At 40.5% G+C, this 22,689-nt stretch overlaps 1 protein-coding gene across 2 annotated transcripts in view; it reads left to right on the top strand.

The window, feature by feature from the left end:
• Cntnap5 (contactin associated protein family member 5) overlaps window positions 1-22,689 on the top strand; it is a 902,127-nt gene that overhangs the window by 568,875 nt on the left and 310,563 nt on the right. For both annotated transcript variants that reach the window (XM_036201821.1, XM_036201822.1), the window contains exon 12: window positions 22,226-22,345. In XM_036201821.1, coding sequence (XP_036057714.1) covers window positions 22,226-22,345 — 120 coding nt within the window. The remainder of the gene's footprint in view (window positions 1-22,225; window positions 22,346-22,689) is intronic.

The following is a 22,689-nucleotide window of genomic DNA, read 5'->3' as shown; positions in this document are numbered from 1 at the left end:
AGGGAGGCTGGGTTAACTGTGTGGTCTGTAGAGAATTACATGCCTGGGAAGCCAGTGGCAGCCAGGCTGTCAGTTGCTTGCAATGTGGGACAGTGAAGTCCCCTTTAAACTTTCTTGTTTTTCAGAATTCTCTGAACCACATTGGTTTTCTTTTTTATTATCATCAAAGATCATTTTAGGTTTCTTAAGTATAAATGGAAATCATGGTAAAGTGGGAATAAAAGCAGAGTGGAGAATGGAAGAAAGCAGAAGTTGAAATAATGTCTCTGAAAGAGTGTCAAGCCTCTTCTTTCTTACTGCTTACAAAAAGTCCAGTCTTCTAATTAGAAGATAAAGATAAAAGAGAGCACATATTCCCCTATGTGATTCCTCAGCTAAGAAATCAAAGCTCTTTAATTTTCAATTTTCCAGCATGGCTACATAAAACAATCTCATCGATAACTCTGCATAGCATCGGCAAAGTCTAGGCAGAGCTCAGGCAGCAGTTACTTAGGAAGGATGCTTAAGAGTTGGAGAGAAAGTCTGGGTCACTTCAGTTGGAAGGGTTTTTGGAAACTGAGAGTGCACAGGAAGCAGAAGCAGACAGGAAATGATCAGTTGAGAGATGCTTTCAAGCCCACAGTGTAACAAGGACGGAGCTGAGGCAAACCCCGGAATAATGTTGTGTAACAGGAAGATACGGGAGGAGTGTGGGGTGACATCCCAGACCCTGAGGAAGAAGAATCTGTTACTGGTCCTCATGGTGACTGTGTAGTACCTGAGGACAGTCATGTCACAGGAGACATAGGACACCAGGGAAAATGTTCTTTCTCCAGTTGAGAAAGGGGGAATTCTTTTAGGTTGGCACATTTTTATAAACAAGGGGATAGGAGGAAGAAAAGCACTTACTAAAGCAGATGATAACACTTCCTTGTGCTTTCAATGTCCATTAGAATGAATCTAAGAGCTTAGGATGCAGCTAATGAGGTAGCAATCACACTCCTAATCCCAGTGCTCAGAAAGTGGAGGCAGGAGGTTCCAAATCATTCCTGTCTGCATTGTGAGCTCAAGGCCAGCCTAATATAGATGAGATTCGGAATCTTGGAAGATTGGGCTGCAGGTGATTGTAAAAGTCACACAATGGAAGTTATTGCAGATCTAAGGCACTGTGCAGAACTTTGGAGCTACATCTCAACAGAAAAATGTGCTTAATTTCTGACACAAAAGGAGAAAAAAATCCATGCCTGGAAATCCAAAAGCAATGTGAAGATCCTTGGGCACCAGGAAACCCTATGCCCAGAAATAAGTCCTTCTGCTTGTTTCAATAAAGGTGTTAGCCCTTCCATTAAAAAAAAAAAAAGAAAACAGTTAGCATCCATAAAGAATACCAGTGGAACAGTGGGATCCCATTTCCGTGCTTATCATAAAAGTTTCCATGTTTTCCCCAAAGCTGCCCAACATGAGAAGTGTGACAGGAAAGAGGGCTTGGAAAGGAGCCATAGTATTAACAATTATACACCAATTTCTTAGTTTAAAAAATGCAATTTAAATGACGCACTTTTTTTTTAAATTTTGTGAATCTGTATTTGCAATATGATAAGGATATGGTGTCTTTTCCAGCATTTTTCATCCTATGTACTTCTAGCCTAGGAAGGATGTGTAAGTCAGAGTTCTTCAGAGTAATAGAGCTTATAGAATGAAAAAATATATATGTATATATATACATTATAGAATGAATAAATTATAGAATATATTATTATGAATTATTATGAATATATATGTATATATATATTCATACAGAGAGACAGAGACAGAGAAACAGAGAGACACAGAAAGAGAGAGAGTGAAAGAGAGAATGGAAGTTCAAACCTTATTAGAAAGTTGTACAGGCTATGGTCCAGCTAATCCCAAATGGCTGACTGTGAGCAAAATGTCTAAGAATCTGGTAGTTGCTCAGTCCACAAGGCTGGATGTCTCAACTGGTCTTCAATAGATCTTAGAATCCCAGAAAAGTAGGCTGTAATGCCAGTGGAGGAATGGACTTGTTAGTAAGGTAAGAGACAGAAAGCAGGCAAAGAGCAAAAGCTTCCTTCTCCCATGTCCTTATATAGGTTTCCAGTAGAAGATGTGGCCCATATTATGGGTAGGTTTTTCCCAGCTTGATTAACCTGGATTAAAGATGTGTCTTCCCACCTCAAAGACCCAGGTGTTTTCCTAGCTCTAAAGATGTGGATTAAAGACCTATCTTCCTACCACAAATACCCAGATTAGAAGTGGATTTTTCTTCTTCAAATTAAGGAAAAAAAAAAAAACCCTCACAAGTATGCCCACAATTTTTGGGTTCTGGTTAACTCTAAATGTAGTCAAGTTGAAAACCAAGCATAGACATCACAAGGGGGATAGGAGAAGAGATTCAAATGGAAGTACAAAAGATGGACAGGAAGCACTGGCCTATAGTTAACACATTTGCAGATGATTTGTTAATGCATGTCCCAGGGTCTCAGCAGGGGCTGGACCTGAAATTGCTGCAGTCCCTCTGCATCCTACTTGCCATCCTCCAGCTCCTCAAAGGTCTGTGTTTAACTATGTGACAAAGTGTCCAAGCGTGTGTGTGTGTTGGGGAGGGTGCACAGAAGCATCAGCATGAAGATCAGAAGACAACCTTAGGTGTTATTCTACAAGTGTCATGTACCTTATTTTTTTGAGACAGGGTCTCTCACTGGCATAGAACTCACTGAGTAGGCTAGCCCATCAGATGACATCCTGTTAAAACAGATCTTTGCACATCTCTTAACAGTGTACTTATCTGATTAAAATACCACTAACACACCAACATGCAGTCTACAAAACATAACCGCAAAAAAATTTTGGCTACAACTTAGCAATGCCCTCCTGAAGTTGCAGGTTCATTAGCTTCACAGTAAAATCACCTCCATCACAGTACCATATTCCTCCTACCCAGAGGCTGCACTATTTTAGGAGTTAGTGTTACTTGAGTAATGGGGTAATAAATATTTTACAGGCAGAGGAGATAAAGTGTTTGTTTTTATAAACACTGGGGCCTGAGTTCAGATCTCAGAACTGTTGTTAAAAATGTTGTACTTAGTACCATGTTCTTGTAATGTTATTCCTGGGGATATGGGGATGGGGGGATACTTGCTATTAGGCAGCTAGATTGGCTTGCCTGGAGACTTCCAGGCTGAAACTTTTATTAAAAAAATATTATATATATATACATATATATACACATACACATACACACTAAAGGAGGAGAAGAAGAAGGGCAACTCCTGAGAAATAATTACCTTAGGTTGACCTTTGGGCTCCACACACCAACCTACATACACACTTGCACAAACACTTGCATACATACTCACATGCTAACATACATACTCATAAACCTGTACACACACACCTGTATACATACTTATATGCCTGTATACACATACACCTGCATACATACTCACATACCTGCACACTCATTCAAACACATACACACGCACACACACACACACAAATACACACAAGGGGTATTTAAGCATGATTCAAGGGAAGGGTTACACCATGTTTTAAATTTAGAATATAGTCTGTACATGAATACACTGTAGAATATCCATTGAGACACCCGGTAATAGAACTTCCTATTCTCCCTAAAAGTTTGCTCAGGGCACATTTGTTAAACACTTGTGTCACATATCAGGGGACCTGCAGAGCTGAAAGACATACATTTTTCATTGTAAAGTGTCTTCTCTGCAGATTAAAAACTAGGCATTTGCCAATTCATACTGGAAGACAAATTCTTTATGGCACACAAATGCAAAACATATCCATTTGTACTACCTCTGTAGCTCCTGTGTAGAAGACTCGAGACTCATTAACAGTGATGGCACAGACAAATCCTGTGTAAATAAGATGCCCTCTGAGGACTTCTCTGGAATTGCTCATGTTTACTCTGTCATGTTGTGGTCAGTTTGGAAAATTATGAGCATAGTACAACTATTTTTTGTGTTTTTATTTATTTCTGGCATTTAGAGGACATAACACGGAGTTTACAGTTAGAGAGTCAGTATCAGATTCTCAAATACAGTCCACACCAGCTGGATGGCTTAGAGCAAAGTTTTTGCATTACATGGGCTCATTTGCAATATCCGTAAATAGATAAGTTTGAAGCCAGCTGTTTCCCGTTCAGTCTCCAGCAACTGAGCTAAAGTTTAAGGACATGTGTTTGGGGGAAAGTGGGCTGAGGAGATGAACAGGAGTTAGTACACGAGTATCTCTGTTTTATTTCACCTGGTTTTGTTTTTGTGAAAAGAATGACAAATCAAAACACCATGACATCCCTTCCTGGATAGACAACATTCCACGATAACTAAATAGGGATAAGAAACGTCCAGTCTTAGAATGATTCAAGTCTACAAATTATACTCACATCTCACAGAGATCTTACTGCTCCATAAAGGTCTGTAGACTCTGTCATCATCTATCTCATTACTTCATTCCATCTTCCTCCTAGGTCCTAAAGAACCTCTAGTCTGTCAGTCAAGGGGAAACACATAGGGAATCTTGAGAGGAAATGTTAAAAGATTATGCTTAGAGTAGAGCTGTGTCCCGTCCATTTCTGCTCAGAACACTGGAATGATCTCCCAGGGCCGTACTCTGTCTGGTGGCTAGCCATTAACTGTCAAATTGACAAAGCTAGTGCCACTGAGGAAGAGAGCTTCAACACGGAGCTACCCACTTTGGGTTGCTTGTGGGAATGTCTGTGGGAGACTGGCTCAGTTAATTGGTGTGGGAAGACACAATTTGGTCTGTATAGCACCATTTCCCAGGCAAGGAGTCCTGAACTGTTTAAAGTGGGTAAATAGAGCTGAGCACAAGCAGGCAAGCCAGCAGCGTGTTTGCATCCTTCTCTCTCTACTCTTCACTGTGGATGCAGCCAGCTGCTTCAAGCTCTTGCTATGTGGTTCCCCTGATGTGATGGACTGTAACTTGATAGATGTAACTTGATGTAATATGATGGAATTATGTGCCAATAAACTCCTTCTCCCATAAGTTGCTTTTTGTTAGGGTATTTTATCAAAGTGAGAGGAAAGAAACTAGACCGTCCTGTGTTGTTTCTGATTGCTTGTCAGCACAGGACACTTGCATTCTTTTCTATCCCTGCTCCACCCCCTCCCTCTCATGAGCACTTTCCCAGGACCCAGATCTTCTTCTTGTCAATTGCAAACTAAGCTTTCTACATTTTCTCACCACACAGAATATCATATCACAATGTACATGTTTAAATGTCCATCTGACTGAGAACTGAAGGTCTGGTTTCTCTTTTTGCCATTACTAATGGGTAACATTGTTTCTGGTATGGGGATACATGAGTTCATGCATGTGGTACAGGAAGGATACATACCATTTGGAGGGTGAATACTTGCTCAGAATACTTGCTGTACATCAATTTGTATCCAAGTGTGTGGATACCTGGCCATGTATTTTCTAGGCTGTAATATTTTCAAGTAATAGTTACTGAGTGTATGTGGCATAAAAAAAAAAAACACAGACAAGGAACAAAACGTGGTAGGAACTGACTGTGATTGAGCACTTACAGTGTGCTGAACTTGAAATGAGTCCAAAAGTTTGGAATTATTCCTTAACATCTCATTATACAACAACTGAAACTTGAAATAATATAAAAACCAGGTTATAAAACTCATGACTGGGCTGGTAAGAAAGCTCATCATGAGAACAGGAATAGGCAGAATGCTCAAGAGGTCCCCAGAAATCCACAATGATATATCCTCTGTAGTCTGCTGGCAAAGGTCGAGAGAAAGCCTGATCTGACCTAGTCTGGTGATCAGATGACTAAACACCCTAACAGTCACCTTGGAACTCTCATCCAATAACTGATGGAAGTGGATGCAGAGTTCCTCAGCCAGACCCCAGGTGGAGCTCCAGGTGTCCAACTGTTGAGAAAGAGGAGGGTCTGCAAGAGTGTGAATTGTTGAATCCAAGATTGCAAAAAGCACAGGGACAAATAGCCAAATGAATGGAAGCACATGAATTATGAACCAAAGGCTGTGGAGCCCCCAGCTGGATCAGGCCCTCTGGATAAGTGAGACCATTGAATAGCTTGATGTATTTGGGAGGCACCCAGTCTGTGGGACCAGGATCTGTCCTTAGTGCATGAGCTGGCTGTTTGAAATCTTGGGCTTACACAGGGACACTTTGCTCAGTCTGGAAGGAGGTGACAGGACCTGCCTGTACTGAATCCACCAGGTTTAAATGAATCCCCAGGGGTGCCTTGATCCTGGAGGACATGGGAATGGAGGGGAGGGGCTGGGGGAAGGTGAAGGTGGGGGCGGGAGGTGGGAGGAGAGGGGAACCCATGGCTGATGTATAAAATTTAAAACACATAATAATAAAGAAAAAAAAAAAAAAGAAAGCTCATCAGGTAGAGTGTTTGCTTTGCAACATGAGGACCCATGTTTGGTCCCAGAACCTATATAAAAGGTAAGATATTAGTGTGCCCTTGGAATCTCTGTGCTTAGGAAGCAGAGACAGGGGCATGCCTAGGCTTACTGGCCAGACTGTTTAGGCAGAATTAGTGAACTCAGGACAATGAGAGACCACCATTTCCAAATCCACAATGAATTCTATCTAAGGAATGACACCTGAAATTGAACTCTGGATTCCATATATTCATGCACACTTCTGATTGCACATATGCACACGCATTCACACAAACCTATACTCACACACATGCAAAATTTCACATATACACACATATGCAAACACATAAGTACACACATGAACAACTCATAGTCTATAATTCCAGGGTTTTAATTAAAAACTCCTTAGTTGATCCAGGTATGGTATTATAGGCCTATATAGTCTCAGGTCTCAAGAGGCTCAAATGGGAAGATACTAATTCTAGCTTGAATTACACAGTGAAACCCAGATTGTAACAATCTGACAAGTAAAAATAAGAGCTACAAAAACTTAATTAATTTTCCATTTTATACTACATCCCACGACCTGTATTCTTAAGGTCATTATCATAGGGCTGTAACTCCAGACTTCATCTATGGAGTAGAAAATGAACCAAGCCAAATGCAATGTGGCTTTGCTTTGGACTGTATGGCTTGGGTAGAAGCTGTGTTGGGAGGAAAACTAGAGTCTTTTTATCTGGAATGAACCCTCAAGACTTGTGGTAGTGGTGTTCTCTTTGTATATCACATGTAATGAAAATGGCATGGGACCTTTCTTAGCCTCCTCACCTCATGGTGATTGTAATACAAGGGTTGTGAGATCACTGAGTGATGTAGCTGCAAGTTTTCCTGTGCCCTGCCTGGTCCTGCAACCCCTCAGACCCAAATAAACACACAGAGGCTTATATTAATTACAAACTGGATAGCTTATGGCTCAAGCTTCTTGCTAGCTCACTCTTATATCTTAAATTAAGCCATTTATATTAATGAATGTTTTGCCACATGTTCCGTGACTTTATCAGTCTGCTGGCATGTTGTTCATTGGGTGGTAGGCTGTGTTGGTGTATCTCTCCACCTTCCTGCTGTCTCTCTGCTTGGATTTTTTGCTTGCTTCTAAGCTGCCTTGCCATAGGCCAAAAGAACTTTATTTACTAACCATTGGGAGCAACACATTCACAGCATACAGAAAGACATCCCACAGCAGAGTGAGCTCTGCCATTTCATTTCTAGAAATTATCTGCAAGTTGAGGAACTCATTGAGTAATAATGGATCTTCTCAGCATCCAAGTGTTCTGTGTATGTGAAATGCCATTTCCTCAATGATAGGATGATTTCCTCAAGATGATAGGAATGACATGATTCTGGTTGTTGAGTGCCAGTGAGCTGACACAGAGGCCAGTAGTTATTGGCATAAATGAAGACAATAGAACTCTATCTCTTAGAACTTCATTTGCTTTTAATTTTTGACTTTTAAAAAGTTTGCTTATTTTATTTTGGGTGTGTGTGATGTATGTGCAGCTGTGTGTATAGGAATGCACACACATGCTCCCATGCAGTGACCAGAGGGTGTTGTTAGTGTCCTGTTCTGTCCTGTTTTACCTTATATCCTTGAGACACTGAGAAAGCCCCAGAATCCCTTCTGTCACCTCTCCCCACAATATTTGTGTCACCAGATTAAATAAGGGGGGCATGTTAAGCTTTTTATGTGGGTGCTGAGGATTCAAATTCAGGGACTCATGCTTGCATAGGAAGGATTCTATGAGCCACAACTCTAGCTCTATTTTTTGGCCTTTCTAATTATAAAATGGAGATTTTTGTAGCTTCCTGCTGACTTGTGGTGGTGCTCAGCAAAGCCATGGCCCTCCTCTTTCCTGTAATTCTTTGCAAAGCTGAAACTCCATAAAGCTGTAGCAGGTGAGTGATCCTATATGTATCATGCCTGCAATGGGTCTGGTATAAAATAGAAACCATGGCATTAGTGGTAGACACTGTATAAACAGTGAGGTGGAATTCCCAAGGTGACCATTGCATGCACTGATAGTATACCTGCTAGCTTTACATCTTCAGCTCCATGAAGGACAGCATCTTCTCCATTGTTCTCTCCTAACTCTTGACAGGCTTCTCCTTTCTAATTTTTGGTGACAAGTAGCCTGAATTTATATAGAAACTTTTCAGTATTTTATTTTCCTTTTTGAAACAGGGTCTCATGTAGCCCCAGGCTGGCCTCACATCTACTGTGTAGCTAAAGATGGTGTTGAACTTCTGATCCTCTGCAACTATCTCCCATTGCTAAGTGGCAGGTATATAACATGATGCTTGGTTTATGCAGTGTGGGGAATGGAGCCCATGGTTGTGCACAGATGAGCTCAACACTCTACCAACTGAGCTACATTTCTCTTCTTCTATGTATAATTTTTAAGTGAATATTTAATTGACAATAGTAGCTATATTTAAGGCTTCCTTGTTACCATAATTTTGCATTAACATAGAGAAAAGAGAATTTTTATTATTTTCCTTGATGTCTGACTTATTCATTTAGAGATGTGTAAATATAGGTCCTCGACTAGCTATAGAAGAGTCAATCTCAAGTTACAGTGTATTTAAAAATATCCCTGCATCATGCTCAATCCTCTTTTTTAAATTTGTATATTTCATTTTAAGAAATAAGATCTTTCTGTTTTCCAAGCTTGGAACTCCTAGGTTCAAACAGTTTCCTGCTCAGCCTCCTGAGTACCTAAGACTACTGGAGCATCCAGCAAGGCTTCTTTTATAAAGATTTGTGTTTGCATGTGAGGAGATAAATATGCATATGAAAGTGTGTAAGCATGTAAGTGTGAAATAATATGGAGGTCAGAGGTCAAACTCTAGTGTTATTTCTTAAGTGCTATGCAGGTAGTTTTTCAAGACAGGATCTCTCCCTGGGACCTGGAGTACATCATTTGACTGGGCTGCCTGCCAGCAAGTCCTTACTTCCTACTTCTGCCTCCTCACACTGGGGTTACAATCATGCGCCAACACACCTGGAGTTTGGGCTTCTCTTAAAAAGAGCCACAGCTGTCCATTCTTATGATCCTGACATTGAAGAGGAAGCATGCTTCCAAGGTATCCCTGAGTCCCCGGCATGCAAAGACCCCATAACACATGGAGATCAGTACACAAAGTGAAGCAAAGTGCTCTCTACCCCAGGAGGCAGAACAGCCATGCAAGGCAGGGCCCCAGGGACTCAGAGCTCTGAATGTGCAGCATCTTCAACAAGAGGAAATCCATTTCAGAGGCAAAGATGGCAATGGCCTGTCTGTGTAGACTTACAGAAAGCAAATATTTGGAGAGTAATTAGTGTATTAAGGCTCTTTCTTTTCAATGGCTTTCTTGGGAGTCATGTCTGAGCTGATAGGAGATGTCTTGGGAGAATGAGTTATGTTCTTCAGGTAGAGATGAGGATGGTACATGGCAACTTTCCAGATGAATGCCTTGATCTTGGACAATCAGTGGTCAGTAGATAGCTTTTCTGGGTGTGTATTTTTCTTTGTCTTTTTAAAAAATGTGGTCTATATACAATAGTTGTATCTAATCCCTCAGGTGTGTGCAAATGTATATGTATATGAAAAGATGTGGAGAATAGAGAATAGTCTAAACTGTCAATCTTTAACTGTTGTCAACCTTGATTTTGGGGATGGGATCTTTCAGGGATCTGGGTAGACTGGCTGCCCAAGGAGCCCAGGAATTCCCTTTTTTCTACTTCTCCAGTCCCAAGATTCCAAGTGAATGCCACAATTACCAACCAATTATTTGCGTTTAAGGGACTGGACTCAGCTACTCATACTTGCAAGGCACACATTTTACTCACTGAGCTATCCCATAAGCCTTTGAATCTTTTTTGTTGTTTTTCATTTGTTTGGTTTATTTGTTTTCCCTTAAATACCATCAGCACAAGAACAGTTTCAAAGTGGCTTTCTTTAGGGTGACATCGTCTTGTTCCCTTACTGGCCTTTTGTGTCTCTGAGAAGGTCACATCTTTATCAGCTCTCGTGATGTTAAACCCCAAGCTGTCAGCCTCCAAAGATTCTTTATAGAAATGCATGAAGGGGAAAAAAATGATTTGTCAGACTGGGGTTTGCTCACTGGGTGAGCTGGAGAGTGGTCTTCATGGACAGAGTACCTGTGGCTGCTTCTGGTCAGGGAAACTCCCTGGAACACAAAGGTTAAGAAGACAAAAGGATGAAAAACAATAACAGAGATGACATCTGGCAACAGCTGGGATTTATTTTGAGTAGAGTGTTCTGGTACTGAGGTTTTCAGCACCTGGGACAGGAAAACAACACTCTGCTGTCTACATTGTTTAGTGGATGTTATTTGTGTGTGCATGTTGCTGCATATTCCTTTGTGCACTGGTACATATATTTATATGTGTAGAGACAAGAAGATAAACACATTTTGCTCCTCAAAACTTCCACATTTATTTGTTGTTTTATTTTGAATCAGGGTCTCTCATTGTCCTGGAACTCACCAAGTAGATTGGTCACCAAGCTCCAGGGATTTGCCTCCTTGTTGCTAGGATTGCAAACTGAACCTTTCTGTTTGCTTGCTTATTTGTTTAATGTGAATTCTGGGAATCCAACTGGAGTCCTCATGCTCGCCAGGCAACATCTTGACAAGCAAACCTCTACTGAATTCTTTACATTCCTCATCATAGTGATTCTGTCATAGTTTTGTTCATTTTAAAATAATGCTTCTCTAACTCATGGAAAGGTAAACTGTGGTTATATTTTTTTTTTATTTTAAAGCATTTCCACTTATTTTTATTTGTATATGTATATGTGTGTGCCTGCTTGTCTGTATGAGTACGTAGGTATCCACACAGGCTAGAGAGGGAGCTTGGAACTGGAGTTACAGTGACTTGTCAACTGTGCATTGTGGGTGCCAGAAATGGAACCCAGGGCCTCTGCAGAGCAGTTCAGTGGCTGAGCCCTCCCTCCAGTCTCACCTGAATCTCTTGCAAGGTACTTTTCAGAACAGTAATTTTAGTCTAATGTCAGGTCACCTTGGGGATGATGATTTCCAGTGGTAAGCTTGGGGACTGCCAATTGATGTAGTCAGAGGAACACTGTCATTGAAGCTATGCCCACTGACATTTGTCTCAGCCCATAATCAATGTAAGGTTTGTTTGTTTTCATGCTACGAATAGGATGAACTTCATTTATATGAGGACTATTAAAAACAGGTTTTATTCTCTGTGTTCACATATTCACTTTTTAGCCATAGTATATCGTTAAGATTTCTTACTATGATTTCATAGACTGATTTACTGCATTACAGAATGCCAGAATGTCCTGTATATCACAATAAGGCTCTGCACTTGTATATAGTGAATGCTGTGTATAGTATATAGAGACTGCTGTATACAGTATATAGCAACTGCTGTGTATGCTATATAGTGACTACTGTGTATACTATATAGTGACTGCTATGTATCACATGTACTAACTGCTATGTATAATATATAGTGACTGCTATATATAGTGTATAGTTATTGCCATGTATAGTATATAGTAACTGCTGTGTATTTTATATAGTGACTTGTTGTGTATTGTATGTAGTGACTGCTGTGTATTATATAGTGACTGCTGTGTATAGAATATAGTGACTGCTGTGTATAGTATATAGTGACTGCTGTGTATAGTACATAGTGACTTCTGTGCATAGTATGTAGTGACTGCTGTGTATAGTATATAGTGACTGCTATGTATAGTATATAGTGACTGCTGTGTATAGTATATAGTTACTGCTGCTGCAGACTGCCATTAATAGCCAGTTTCAAAGGAGACAATGAAGTATAGATAAGGCTTGGCTAGTGGTGAAGCTGGAAGAAGGTACGGGTCTTGGTCTTTCTAGTTCATCAGAAGCCACCTGGCAGGCAGCCTGTCTTTGTCAGACATTGTTAAGAGCATATCATCAGCACCAGAGCTCTAATACACTGTAGTCTAGGATCACAAAGAGCCTCTGATTCTTTTGTGGTCTAATATTGCAACCTGACGTTTGCTGAGTCTTCCGAGTTCAGCCTGTGGCCTGGGACATCCAAGCTCTGCTTTCTCCAGTGTGATCCACTCACAGTCTCCTAACAGATCTTTGTGATTCCCATTAGTTTTAGTTCTATTTCTATTGTCTTTGTCAAAAGATGCCCAAGTCAAGTTCTCAAAAGTCCACTGCACTTGGGTTTTGAAAAACCTAATTAAATAAATAGCTGCTAAATAAAATGCTGCACGAGCATTCACTTGGTTACTGGAATTAATTTGATATTGTTTATGTCTATAGGCTGTGTATGTAGGTCTGTAACTAATTGCAATCATGTGGTAAATACACTACCATCCAGGACATCACAAGGATGAAGAGACAAGATTGAAACATTTTTTAATTGTTTGTTTTATTTTTCAGATTATAATTACATCATTGATCTTATTCCTTTCCTCCCTCCAAACCTTCCCTATACCCCATTTGCTCTCCTTTAAATTCATGGCCTGTTTTTAAATTAATTATTGTTACAAACATATGTGTACATGTAGATAGAGCAGAATAAGGACAGCAATAGACATGCTAAGAAGAACTGAAATATTTTTAAGGTCTTAAAATATGTACTGAGAAGCTAAAGAGACAGTTCACTGAGTAAAGATTTTACCATGTACTCACGAAAAAAATTGAGTTCTAATTCCCAGAACCCACAACCAAGAGTCAGGCATAGTGGCATGCACTTACAATCCCAGTGCTTGAGAGGCAGAGAAGTGGAACTCTGGGACTCACTGTCTAGACAAATTGCCAAGCTTCACGTCTGTCTCAAAAATTAAGGTGCACAAGTTGACAAGTTGGTTCAGAGGGTTAAAGTGCTTGCCAATCTGACAACCTGAGTTCGATCCCCAGGTCCCACAAGATGGAAGGAGAGAACCAACCCCAGCATGTTTTCCTATGACTTCACATGTACTCCTTGGCATGTATACATAAAATTTAAAAGGGGGGTAGGAAGTGAAGAGAGTGACTGAGGAAGACACCTGATGTCAACCTCTGGCTACTACATGCACATGGGGATGAACGGACACAACACACACATACATACACACACACACACACACACACACACACACACACACCACACGAGTTTCACATTTGTTTCTATAGTTTTACAGTAGGAATATAAATGGCGAAGCTGCAAAACTATAGCCCTGACCTTGGGACTTGAAAAGGTGAGGTCTAAATAAAACTATTTCATTGTCTGAATACTATCATTATCTCTAATGAGAGAGAACATCACAAGGACATTTCAAATTGTACCTTAGGCAATAAATTATCTGCCAGAACTGAACTCACACTATTTCTCTCAGATATGAAAACATGGATCCATCTTCTCTGATCACATTATATATCTGCTCTGCTCGTGTAGAAATTTATCCTGAGGAGCTCTGATGTGTCTACCATTGTCCTTTTCACTGGGGAGGGCAGTGCTTTGCATGAATTCCTGACAGTAACCCTTCAACAGCAGTGCTCACTTTTCTGGTTGCTGTTTTTTTTAACACAGACACACTTTGCTGTCTCAAAAGCATCTTTGTGTGCATAAGAATTGAATCTTCTTGATGAAGACATGTCATTGTCTCCTCTCTTAAGAGTTAATATAGCGCTTACCTAGCACCTGGCCATGGGACTAAGCCCTAGGGCAGGTTCTTAAGTTCTGCTAAAGACATAAAAGGAAGAATTGTTTCTTTATTTAAGTAATGTTCTTTCTTAGAATCCCTCCTCACTAGTATAGTTGCTATAAGCTTCAATGAGGTTTGTGTGGATCTGTGGGCATTTTTGAGTTCTGACTAAGAAAGTTTTCTTTCTCTTCTCTTTTGCCTTTCTCTTTCAGATGTTAGGCAGAGTCTGGGAATGTGTTCCCTGGTACTCAGGCTTTCTCATTCCTTCTCTGAAACTCCCTTTCCTACCATGTGGCCACCTGACATTGTGTAGCTAAACTCCATGTCTGCTTAACTCAAACAGAATGGCTCTTTTCTTTATCTTTTCCATTCTCCTTCTCTGAACAGCTGCTGAGATTTTCAACTTTGCCTGCCTTGGGGATTTCCTTTTTAAAATTTTTTCTAAACATAATATTTTATTGATTATTTGGGAATTTCATAGAAATTCTTTGAGCTTCCAATTAAATTCATTCTTAAATTATTTTATTAAGGAGGTTAAGAACCCTAAGAGGAAATCTGGTTTTCCCTGGTATCATCTAGTAACCACAAAAGGATTCCTCTAAAATTCCAGTAATATTATATGTGTGCCTGTTCATGGGAGTATTTGTGTATGCAATCACAGTTGCATAAGGAGGTCAGAAATCAATGTTCTCCACTTTACTTTTCGAGACAAGGTCTCATCAAAACTGGAGCTCTTCAGTTCATCTGGGATTACAGGCACACACTGTCACACACAGCATTTTACATGGGTTCTAGCAATCAAGCTCAGGTACTCATGCCTGTATGGCAAGCACTCTACTGATAGCCACCTCCAAAGCCCTACCAACAGCTTACTTTTCATTTTCTTTTAGGCACTCAGTTTCTCCACAGCAGAATATGCTGTGATTCTCCTGTGCATCTCTTCCTTTGCTAATCTAGAATATTCAGAAAACACAGAAGGTTTTATCTTGTGCACTGGGTGGAAGAAGTCTTTTTGGTTTGAGTTCTACTGGTATTGCAGAGGCAGAAATTTCCATAGAGTTTATTGGTTTTCCTCAATTCAGCTTTTAGCAACTATGGGAACTTTTAACTAATAGTCATTAATTGTGTAAGTTTAAGTGTGTATGTATGCATTCATGTGTGCACATCTGTGTGCATGTGGAAGCCAGAGGACAACCTTGACTGTTTTTCCTCAGTCACCATCGACCTTGTCTTTGGAGACACTTGCATGGAACTCATTAGTTAGGCTTGGCTGGTTGGTCTGGATCCAAAGTTCTTTCTGTCTACAGTCCCCATGCTCACATTACAAGAATGTGTCACCAGCCCTGTTTTTTTCCTGAAGTCTGAGAGGTGAACTCACATCCTTGTGCTGACACAGTAAACACTTTGTATGCAAAGCTACCTCCCCCGCTGAGTGGGTGATTTAGAAACAGAGAAAAATCTATGTAATCCAGGGATTTGTGGTCTGATGGGAGGCCAAAGGAGGAACTGAAGGATTAGCATGTACAGTGACAAGGGCAGTAGGGGCGTCTGCTAACATTGACTGAGGAAGCAGAGGGTTTCCTGGAAGGAACCTAGAACTGTAGCCTGTATCAGTGCAATGGCAGTCCATCTGCTTGATAAAGGATTTTGTTCTGTAACTTGGCTCTGCCTCATATTCATGGATATCCCCCTGCCTCAGTTGCTGGTGTGTCATCATATGCCACGTTTCCCGTGTTGTTTTACTTATATTATTTTCAGAAATAACAAATAACACCATGTTCTTTGGAATTATTTGAACTTATTTTCCCAACTGCCCTTCTACATTTCAGCATTCATTTCAATAGATTATTGTGCTGCATCTTCATTTTTAACTAAGAAAAAGTTAGAAATGTTGTTAGATGTAAGGTAGGAGCCAATCATGCTCCACTTATCTGCAGTGTCAGAGCCAATGAAAAGTACTTTAAGGATAGCAGTCTGAGAATCTGTAACAGGTGGTTCCAGGAAAGAAAGACTGACATCTCAAAGCAAAGCCATCCTTAGCTTTGACTCTGTGATATCTGATTCTGTATGGAGAGTCAGACTACATGTCTGTGAGACTGTAAACTCCCTAATTGTTTGGATTCCAAAAGGATGTCAAGTACCATTCTTACTTCCACCAAGGACCTCAGGTTAGAGGCATCAGTTAATTAAATGTGACCCTTCCCAATAGCTCCCAATGTCTGAGTCACATGCTAACAGGCTCCTTCCACACTTTCTCTCAGTACAAGACACCTACCTCTTTTCACCACAAAAGTCTTACAGCAGACATCTTTGCTGCTCTGGGAAATCCGAATTCCTTCCCTTTCACTTTGGGCTCCATCATGTTACCTTGCATTAAATAAATCTTGTGTCCGCTATCAAGTTTTAGACTTTATATTAAAGTTTTGTGATATCAATATTGTTTTTCCCATTTGACATGATCAATTTTTTATACTAATTTATTTACCTTTTTCTTTTTTTCATTCATTTTATTTTAAGTGTGTTTAACCATTCTATTTTCTTATATCTGAATTTGGATCATTGCTAGGATTTTAGCAACTTCTAGTTTTTCTGCTTTATAAATAAACTGTGTCTTCTTTTCCACAAGAACATTCATGCATCTCACTATTTAATACTGAAATCTGTGATTTACTTGTAATTTGGTCCTGGTGCCCGGTCCAGTGTCACCTTCTTCCCTGTGGCTTCCTAGTCATCTGAGTAACACTAAATAAGGATTCAGCAATGGGCCAGGCCCAGTTGAACCTGATGTTGACTCAGTTCATGGGGACTTCATCAGAAACACCAATTCTGTGAAGTATCTCAGAAGGGACACTTATTCCCTCTATCTCCTTAGCATATCTTAAGGTTCACTCAGTCCCAAGGTCATGTGATTGACCTGGCCCAACTAGTGTTAGATTCCACTCAGGCCAGATATTCTATTCTCCTTTTGTGCTTCGTTGGTTTGGTTTGATTTTTTGAAAAAGAGTCTTATTATGTAGCATCAGCTGGCCTTGGGTTCCCCATGTAGAACAGGCTGGCCACAAGCTTACAGAGCTCTGAGTATTTCCCTTAATGAGCCTTGATTACTCCTCTAATACCCCCTCTGAAGAGGAGCTGGCATCTCTGGCCTCTGGCAAAAATGAGGCTACCAAGAGGCAAAGAGACCTATCTGGCTTTTAGCCAAAGAAGAAATGGGCTCCTTTTCTTTGGGGTCCTTTTACCCTAAATGTCTTACCTAATTTTTACCTCATGCACCTATGTCAGAAAATTCAACAAAATCTAGAGTCTGTAAGATTGTGCCTGTGCTCTGTCCTATTCTCAAAAGACACTGTAAGTACAGTTTTGTGCATTCCCAGTCTTGTGTCACATGTCCTTTGGGGCATGCTAAATTAAAGATATGCAGAAAAAGGAATGCTGGAAATGTAAGGCGTGCTTGACATAATTTGACACAACTCAATGAAAGTTTCAACAATACTTTAAACTCATAATGGTAAAAAAATAATTAAATATACACTCAGCAAATCAAAGACAACAACAATTTTTTAAAAGGCTGGGTGGTGTTGGCACACACCTTTAATCCCAGCACTCTGGAGTCAGGCAGGGGCAGGTGGATTTCTATTAGGTCAAGGCCAGCCTGATCTACAGAGCAAGTTCCAGGACAGCCAGGGCTAGAGAAAAGCTGTCTTGAAAAACAAAACAACAACCAACAAACCAAACAAACAAATAAAAATCAAGATGGTAAAACAAAACAAAACAAAAAAACAAGTGCAGGAAATAAGAGCAGGAAAAGGTTGAAGGGTTTAGAGTGCACAGATGAAAGCCAGAGAGAAAGAAGCAGGTCTGCAGAGTTAAATCCTTACATTGAAGTCACAGAACCTGAAGCTGGAGAGATAGTTCAGTGGGTAATAGTGCATTTGCCATAAAGGACTGAATTAAAATCCCCAGGACCCACATAAGAGCCAGAGAGTATTTCTACTCTGGACTGTCACAGGCCAGCTAGCCTGTGGCTTATGCGGTGGAAAAACAACAAGAGACCCTGGATCAACCAAGGAGCTAAATGAAGACAGACACCTGAGTTTGTCTTCTGACCTCCATATGCAAACCTCAGAATACTGTGCTGGCTAGGTTTTGTCAACTGGAACCAGGCTAGAGTCATCTGAGAGGAAGGAACTTCAGTTGTGAGAATGATTCCTTAAGATTGTTCTGTAAGCAATCCTGGGCATTTTCTTGAATAATGTTTGACATGGGCAGCCCATTGTAGGTGGTGCTATCTAACGGCAGATGGTGCTGAATGGTATAATAAAACAGCTAGGACAAGCCACGAGGAGCAAGCCAGTAAGCAATATTTCCTCGTGTATCAGTTTTTGACTCCAGATAACTGCCTTAAGATCCTGCCCTAACTTCCCCGGATGGTGAACTACAAGCTCAAGATGAAATAAACCCTTTCCTCCCAAAGTTGCTTTTGGTCACAGTGTTTTATCACAGCAACAGAAATCTTAACTAAGACATGGAGCACACTGGTGTGAAAAATACACACAGACAGACAGACAGACACACACACACATGCGCGCGCATACACACAAGTACAATCTAAGAGACAACAAATTTACATTGTAAAGTTATGCTAAACCTATAGAAACTGCAAGTTGTACCCAATTCTGCAAGTAGAGTTGAAGGTATGAGCTTTATGAAAAACATAGCTCTGTCTGAAAACATAAAAGTAGATTGCCAGCTCCTCTTCAACCACTGTGGAGCTTTGCTCACCTTCAGGCCATGCTGTAGAGGCTCCTAAGATCTCTTAGGGAGGATTTTTCCATCAGGTTCTCTCCTGAGGAGGCCAGTGGCTTCTACCTCAGGAGCAATTCAGGAGCTTCAAAGAAGGTCGCCACTGCTTTCTAGGAATCTAATCTTGGCTCCTCCACCAGCTGCCTTGTCTTCTCCTCCAATATGGCCTGTATCCAGGATAACTGTGAGCCAGAGATAGCCCTTTCTCCTTTAGGTTGTTTTGGTCAGGTGTTTTGTAACCGCAATGAGAAAAGTAACTACGACAAGCATGAGTATCTGAATACCAGGAAGTGTCCGTCCTGGGAATAACCTTAGGAGTGGCCAGAAAGGGTAAAGTCACTTTCCCAAAGTAACACAGGTACTAAGTTGTGGCCATACTGCAAACATTTACGCAGTTTGTTTCTAGAGTTCACATTCTTTGTGAAATATTTACAGTTTTATTTTGTTGGTGCGTGTGTGTATGTGTGTATGTGTATGTGCACACACACTCATGAACTTTTATGATTATATTTATGTGATTGTGTGTACTAGAGAGTCAATGTGGAGGTTAGAGGAGAACATGCAGCAGCGTGTTCTCTTCTTCCACCATGTAGGTACCAGGGACCAGACTCATGTCATCAGGCTTAGCAGCAAATGCCACCACTCACTGGTTCAGTGTTCTCAGCAGTTAGGCAAATGCTCACATGCTGATTGGATGTTATTTTTCTTTCATGCTCATGAGAAAACAGCAGTGGCAATGTCTTTCATGAGTTTGTCCTCCTATGACTATAGGTGTGTTTGAAGATGGCTACTTACACTAGTTGACATTCACATATGTGGATACACACCAAAGTGCATGACAGATTAGGAAGATCATATTCTTCCAGGCCAGCATTTTGCCAGTGGAGATATCAGGTGCTAGCAAGAGTATATGATTCATTTTGTGTTCAGTGTTTAGGGCACATACGTGACACTCTTATTTACCTCTGCTTCAGAAAGTGTACATGGATACCAGAGAGAGTAGAATGAATATAAGTATAACCTTGAATTCACTCTAAAGTATAAAGAATTCCAACTCTCTCAGGCTTTAGAACTTGACTGGTAATGAATTATTTGAAGCTCCCCTCACAATTGATCATGATGAACGGTAGCTTCATATTCCTGGGATGGGACATTAGTCACAGGGGCAGAAGTCAGCTAGGGTGACAAGCTTGTACTCTATCTTGAATGAAGTTAGGATCTATTGAAGTGTTTTAAGCATGGCTAGGTGATATAATTCAATGCACACATGCTTCTCCGAAATACAGGATTTTGTGTGAAGTATTAAATATAATTTTTTATGCCTAAGATGGTTAATGTATCTTTTAGCCATCAGTTTTGCATTTTTCCAAATCTGTTAGTGTTGGTTTAATGAGATTAATATTTATCAAGTCTATATCTCTGTTAAAACTCCAAATTAAGTGACCCTTGTGACCTCTTCCTGTTCCTGCTTCTGTATGAGCATGCAAGAACAGTGCCTACCTTGGCTTGTAAGCATGAGGACACAGGCTGATTGTCTTATTTATGTCTCTGTCCTTTGGTGAAATCATACTTGTTGACATACACCTATAAATTAGACAGCAATTGTTAGGTGAAGATGGATTGAACTGTACAATATTATATCAGTTACTTTCCTAAACTTGGCATATATAAATGTAAGACAATGTCTCTTTTGGCTGGAGGATATCTCAGTTGGTAAAATGCTTGCTTTGCAAGCATGAGGACCTGAAGACCCTAGAACATGTAAAAGCAGGCATGGTTTGCACATTTGTAAGCCTCATGTTGAGGTATTGACAGGCAAAATCTTAAGGCTTACTAGCCAGGCATCCTAGCCAAATAGGCAAGGGGAAAAAATGGTTACTAGGTAGAAACAGCCTCTCAAGTTCACTAGTGGCATCACACAAGCATACAAATACATGTACACACACACACACACACACACACACACATGCGTGCACACACACATCCCCCAAGACAGTGTCCTCATATTTTATTACTAAAAAGATATAACAGCATATGTGAATTTTAAATTGACTAGCAAAATATATGTTGAACCATGATGCTGCTTAGAGATTTGCTAGATGCTGTGACGCAGTGTCACATGACACACAGCCATGATTCTTATAGGTCCTTTAGCACATTCTAGAAGATAGACCACTGTAGAGACATAGGGGCAGCATGTAAATAAACCAACACCAGGGACAGATAGGAGGGGAGATTTTTAGGACAGATATACCCCTGAGATGAAATTAGAAGAATGAATGAATAAATTATAAATGTAGTGGTGTGTGATGGCTATCTTTAACTGTCAACTTGACACAACCTGAATACCCTGAGAAGAGAGTTTCAAGGAGGGATTGTCTATATTGAGCTGGTCTGGGGACATGTCTGTAGACTTATCTTAAGTTAATTGGTGTGGGAAGATATAGTCCACTGTGGATGGCACCATTCTCTAGACAGGGGATCCTTGCTTTAGTTAGGTTTCTATTGCTATCATAAAGCCATAAAGAAAGGGTTTATTTCAGGTTACAGTCACAATTTATCATGAAGGGAAGTCAGGGAAGGAACTCAAGACAGGAACTTGGAAGCAGGAACTGATGGGAGGCAATGGAATCATACTGCTTACTGTCTTGCTAACATGGCTTGCTCATCCTGCTTTCTTATGCCACACAGGACAATGTTCTGAAGTATGGCATTGCCTCCAATGAGCTACATACATCCACATCAATCATTAATAAGTAAAATGCCCTATAGAGTTCCCTACACTCCAGTCACGTGGGGGGTATTTACTCTATTGAGGTTCTGTTTTCTAAAAAGACTCTAGCTGTGTCCAGTTGACAACAGCCCAAGAAGCATAGTTTCTGCACTCTTTGAATGGAGAAATTAAGTCGTGTATTAGCAAGCCAGCAATTACACAAATGTGCACTTGTTTCTCCGTGTCCTTAGCCTTGAATGTGATATGACTAGCTACTTCAAGTTCCAGCAACTGTGATTTCCCCACAATGATAGGCTGCAGCTTAAAACTGAGGAAAAAATAAGCCCTTTCTCCCTTATGTTGCTTTCCTGTCAAGGTATTTTATCACAGTAACAGAAATGAAACTAAAATGGGCATAAGTTCATGAAGTACCAGAACACTGGGCTGTAAAGACTTTGGGGCTGTACAGGAAGAGAAAGGAAGAAGCATGAGGAGTATGCCTAAGTTTGAGTTACTGACCCCTGCAGAGGGATATTCAGAGCCAAATAAAGTTTGTCTTTCTGTCTTTGCAGCCATCTATGAGCAATCCTGTGAGGTGTATAGACACCGAGGAAACAAAGCTGGCTTCTTCTATGTTGATTCTGATGGCAGTGGACCGTTGGGACCTCTCCAGGTGTACTGCAATATCACTGGTAAGAGCCATGTTTTCCAAGCGTGCTTAGTCTGCGAAACTGCTGGTATGAGATGGAAGGGAGTTTCTAGAAAGGGACACCTGAGGGAACAAAATCTTACAAGACTAGCTTCAGTGGGAGAAAAATGCTATCTTGACAAATATTAGGAATTAGCTTAGTTACTTTCAAGAAAGAGGGTAGAGAGGGCTTGGTAATGGTGGTGACACTATTCCCTGAAACAAGAATGAATCACCCACTGTTCACTGTAGAGCTTGCCAAGGTCATCTTCTCTGTTAAAACTCAACAACAATAAGAAAAGGAGATAAGAACAAAATAAATAAACAAACAATAAACAAGACATAAAA

The sequence above is a fragment of the Onychomys torridus genome, chromosome 11, assembly GCF_903995425.1.
Source record: "Onychomys torridus chromosome 11, mOncTor1.1, whole genome shotgun sequence".
NCBI lineage: Eukaryota > Metazoa > Chordata > Mammalia > Rodentia > Cricetidae > Onychomys > Onychomys torridus.
The sequence above is the reverse complement of the archived record's forward strand: the minus strand, read 5'-3'. Positions and strand labels throughout refer to the sequence as shown.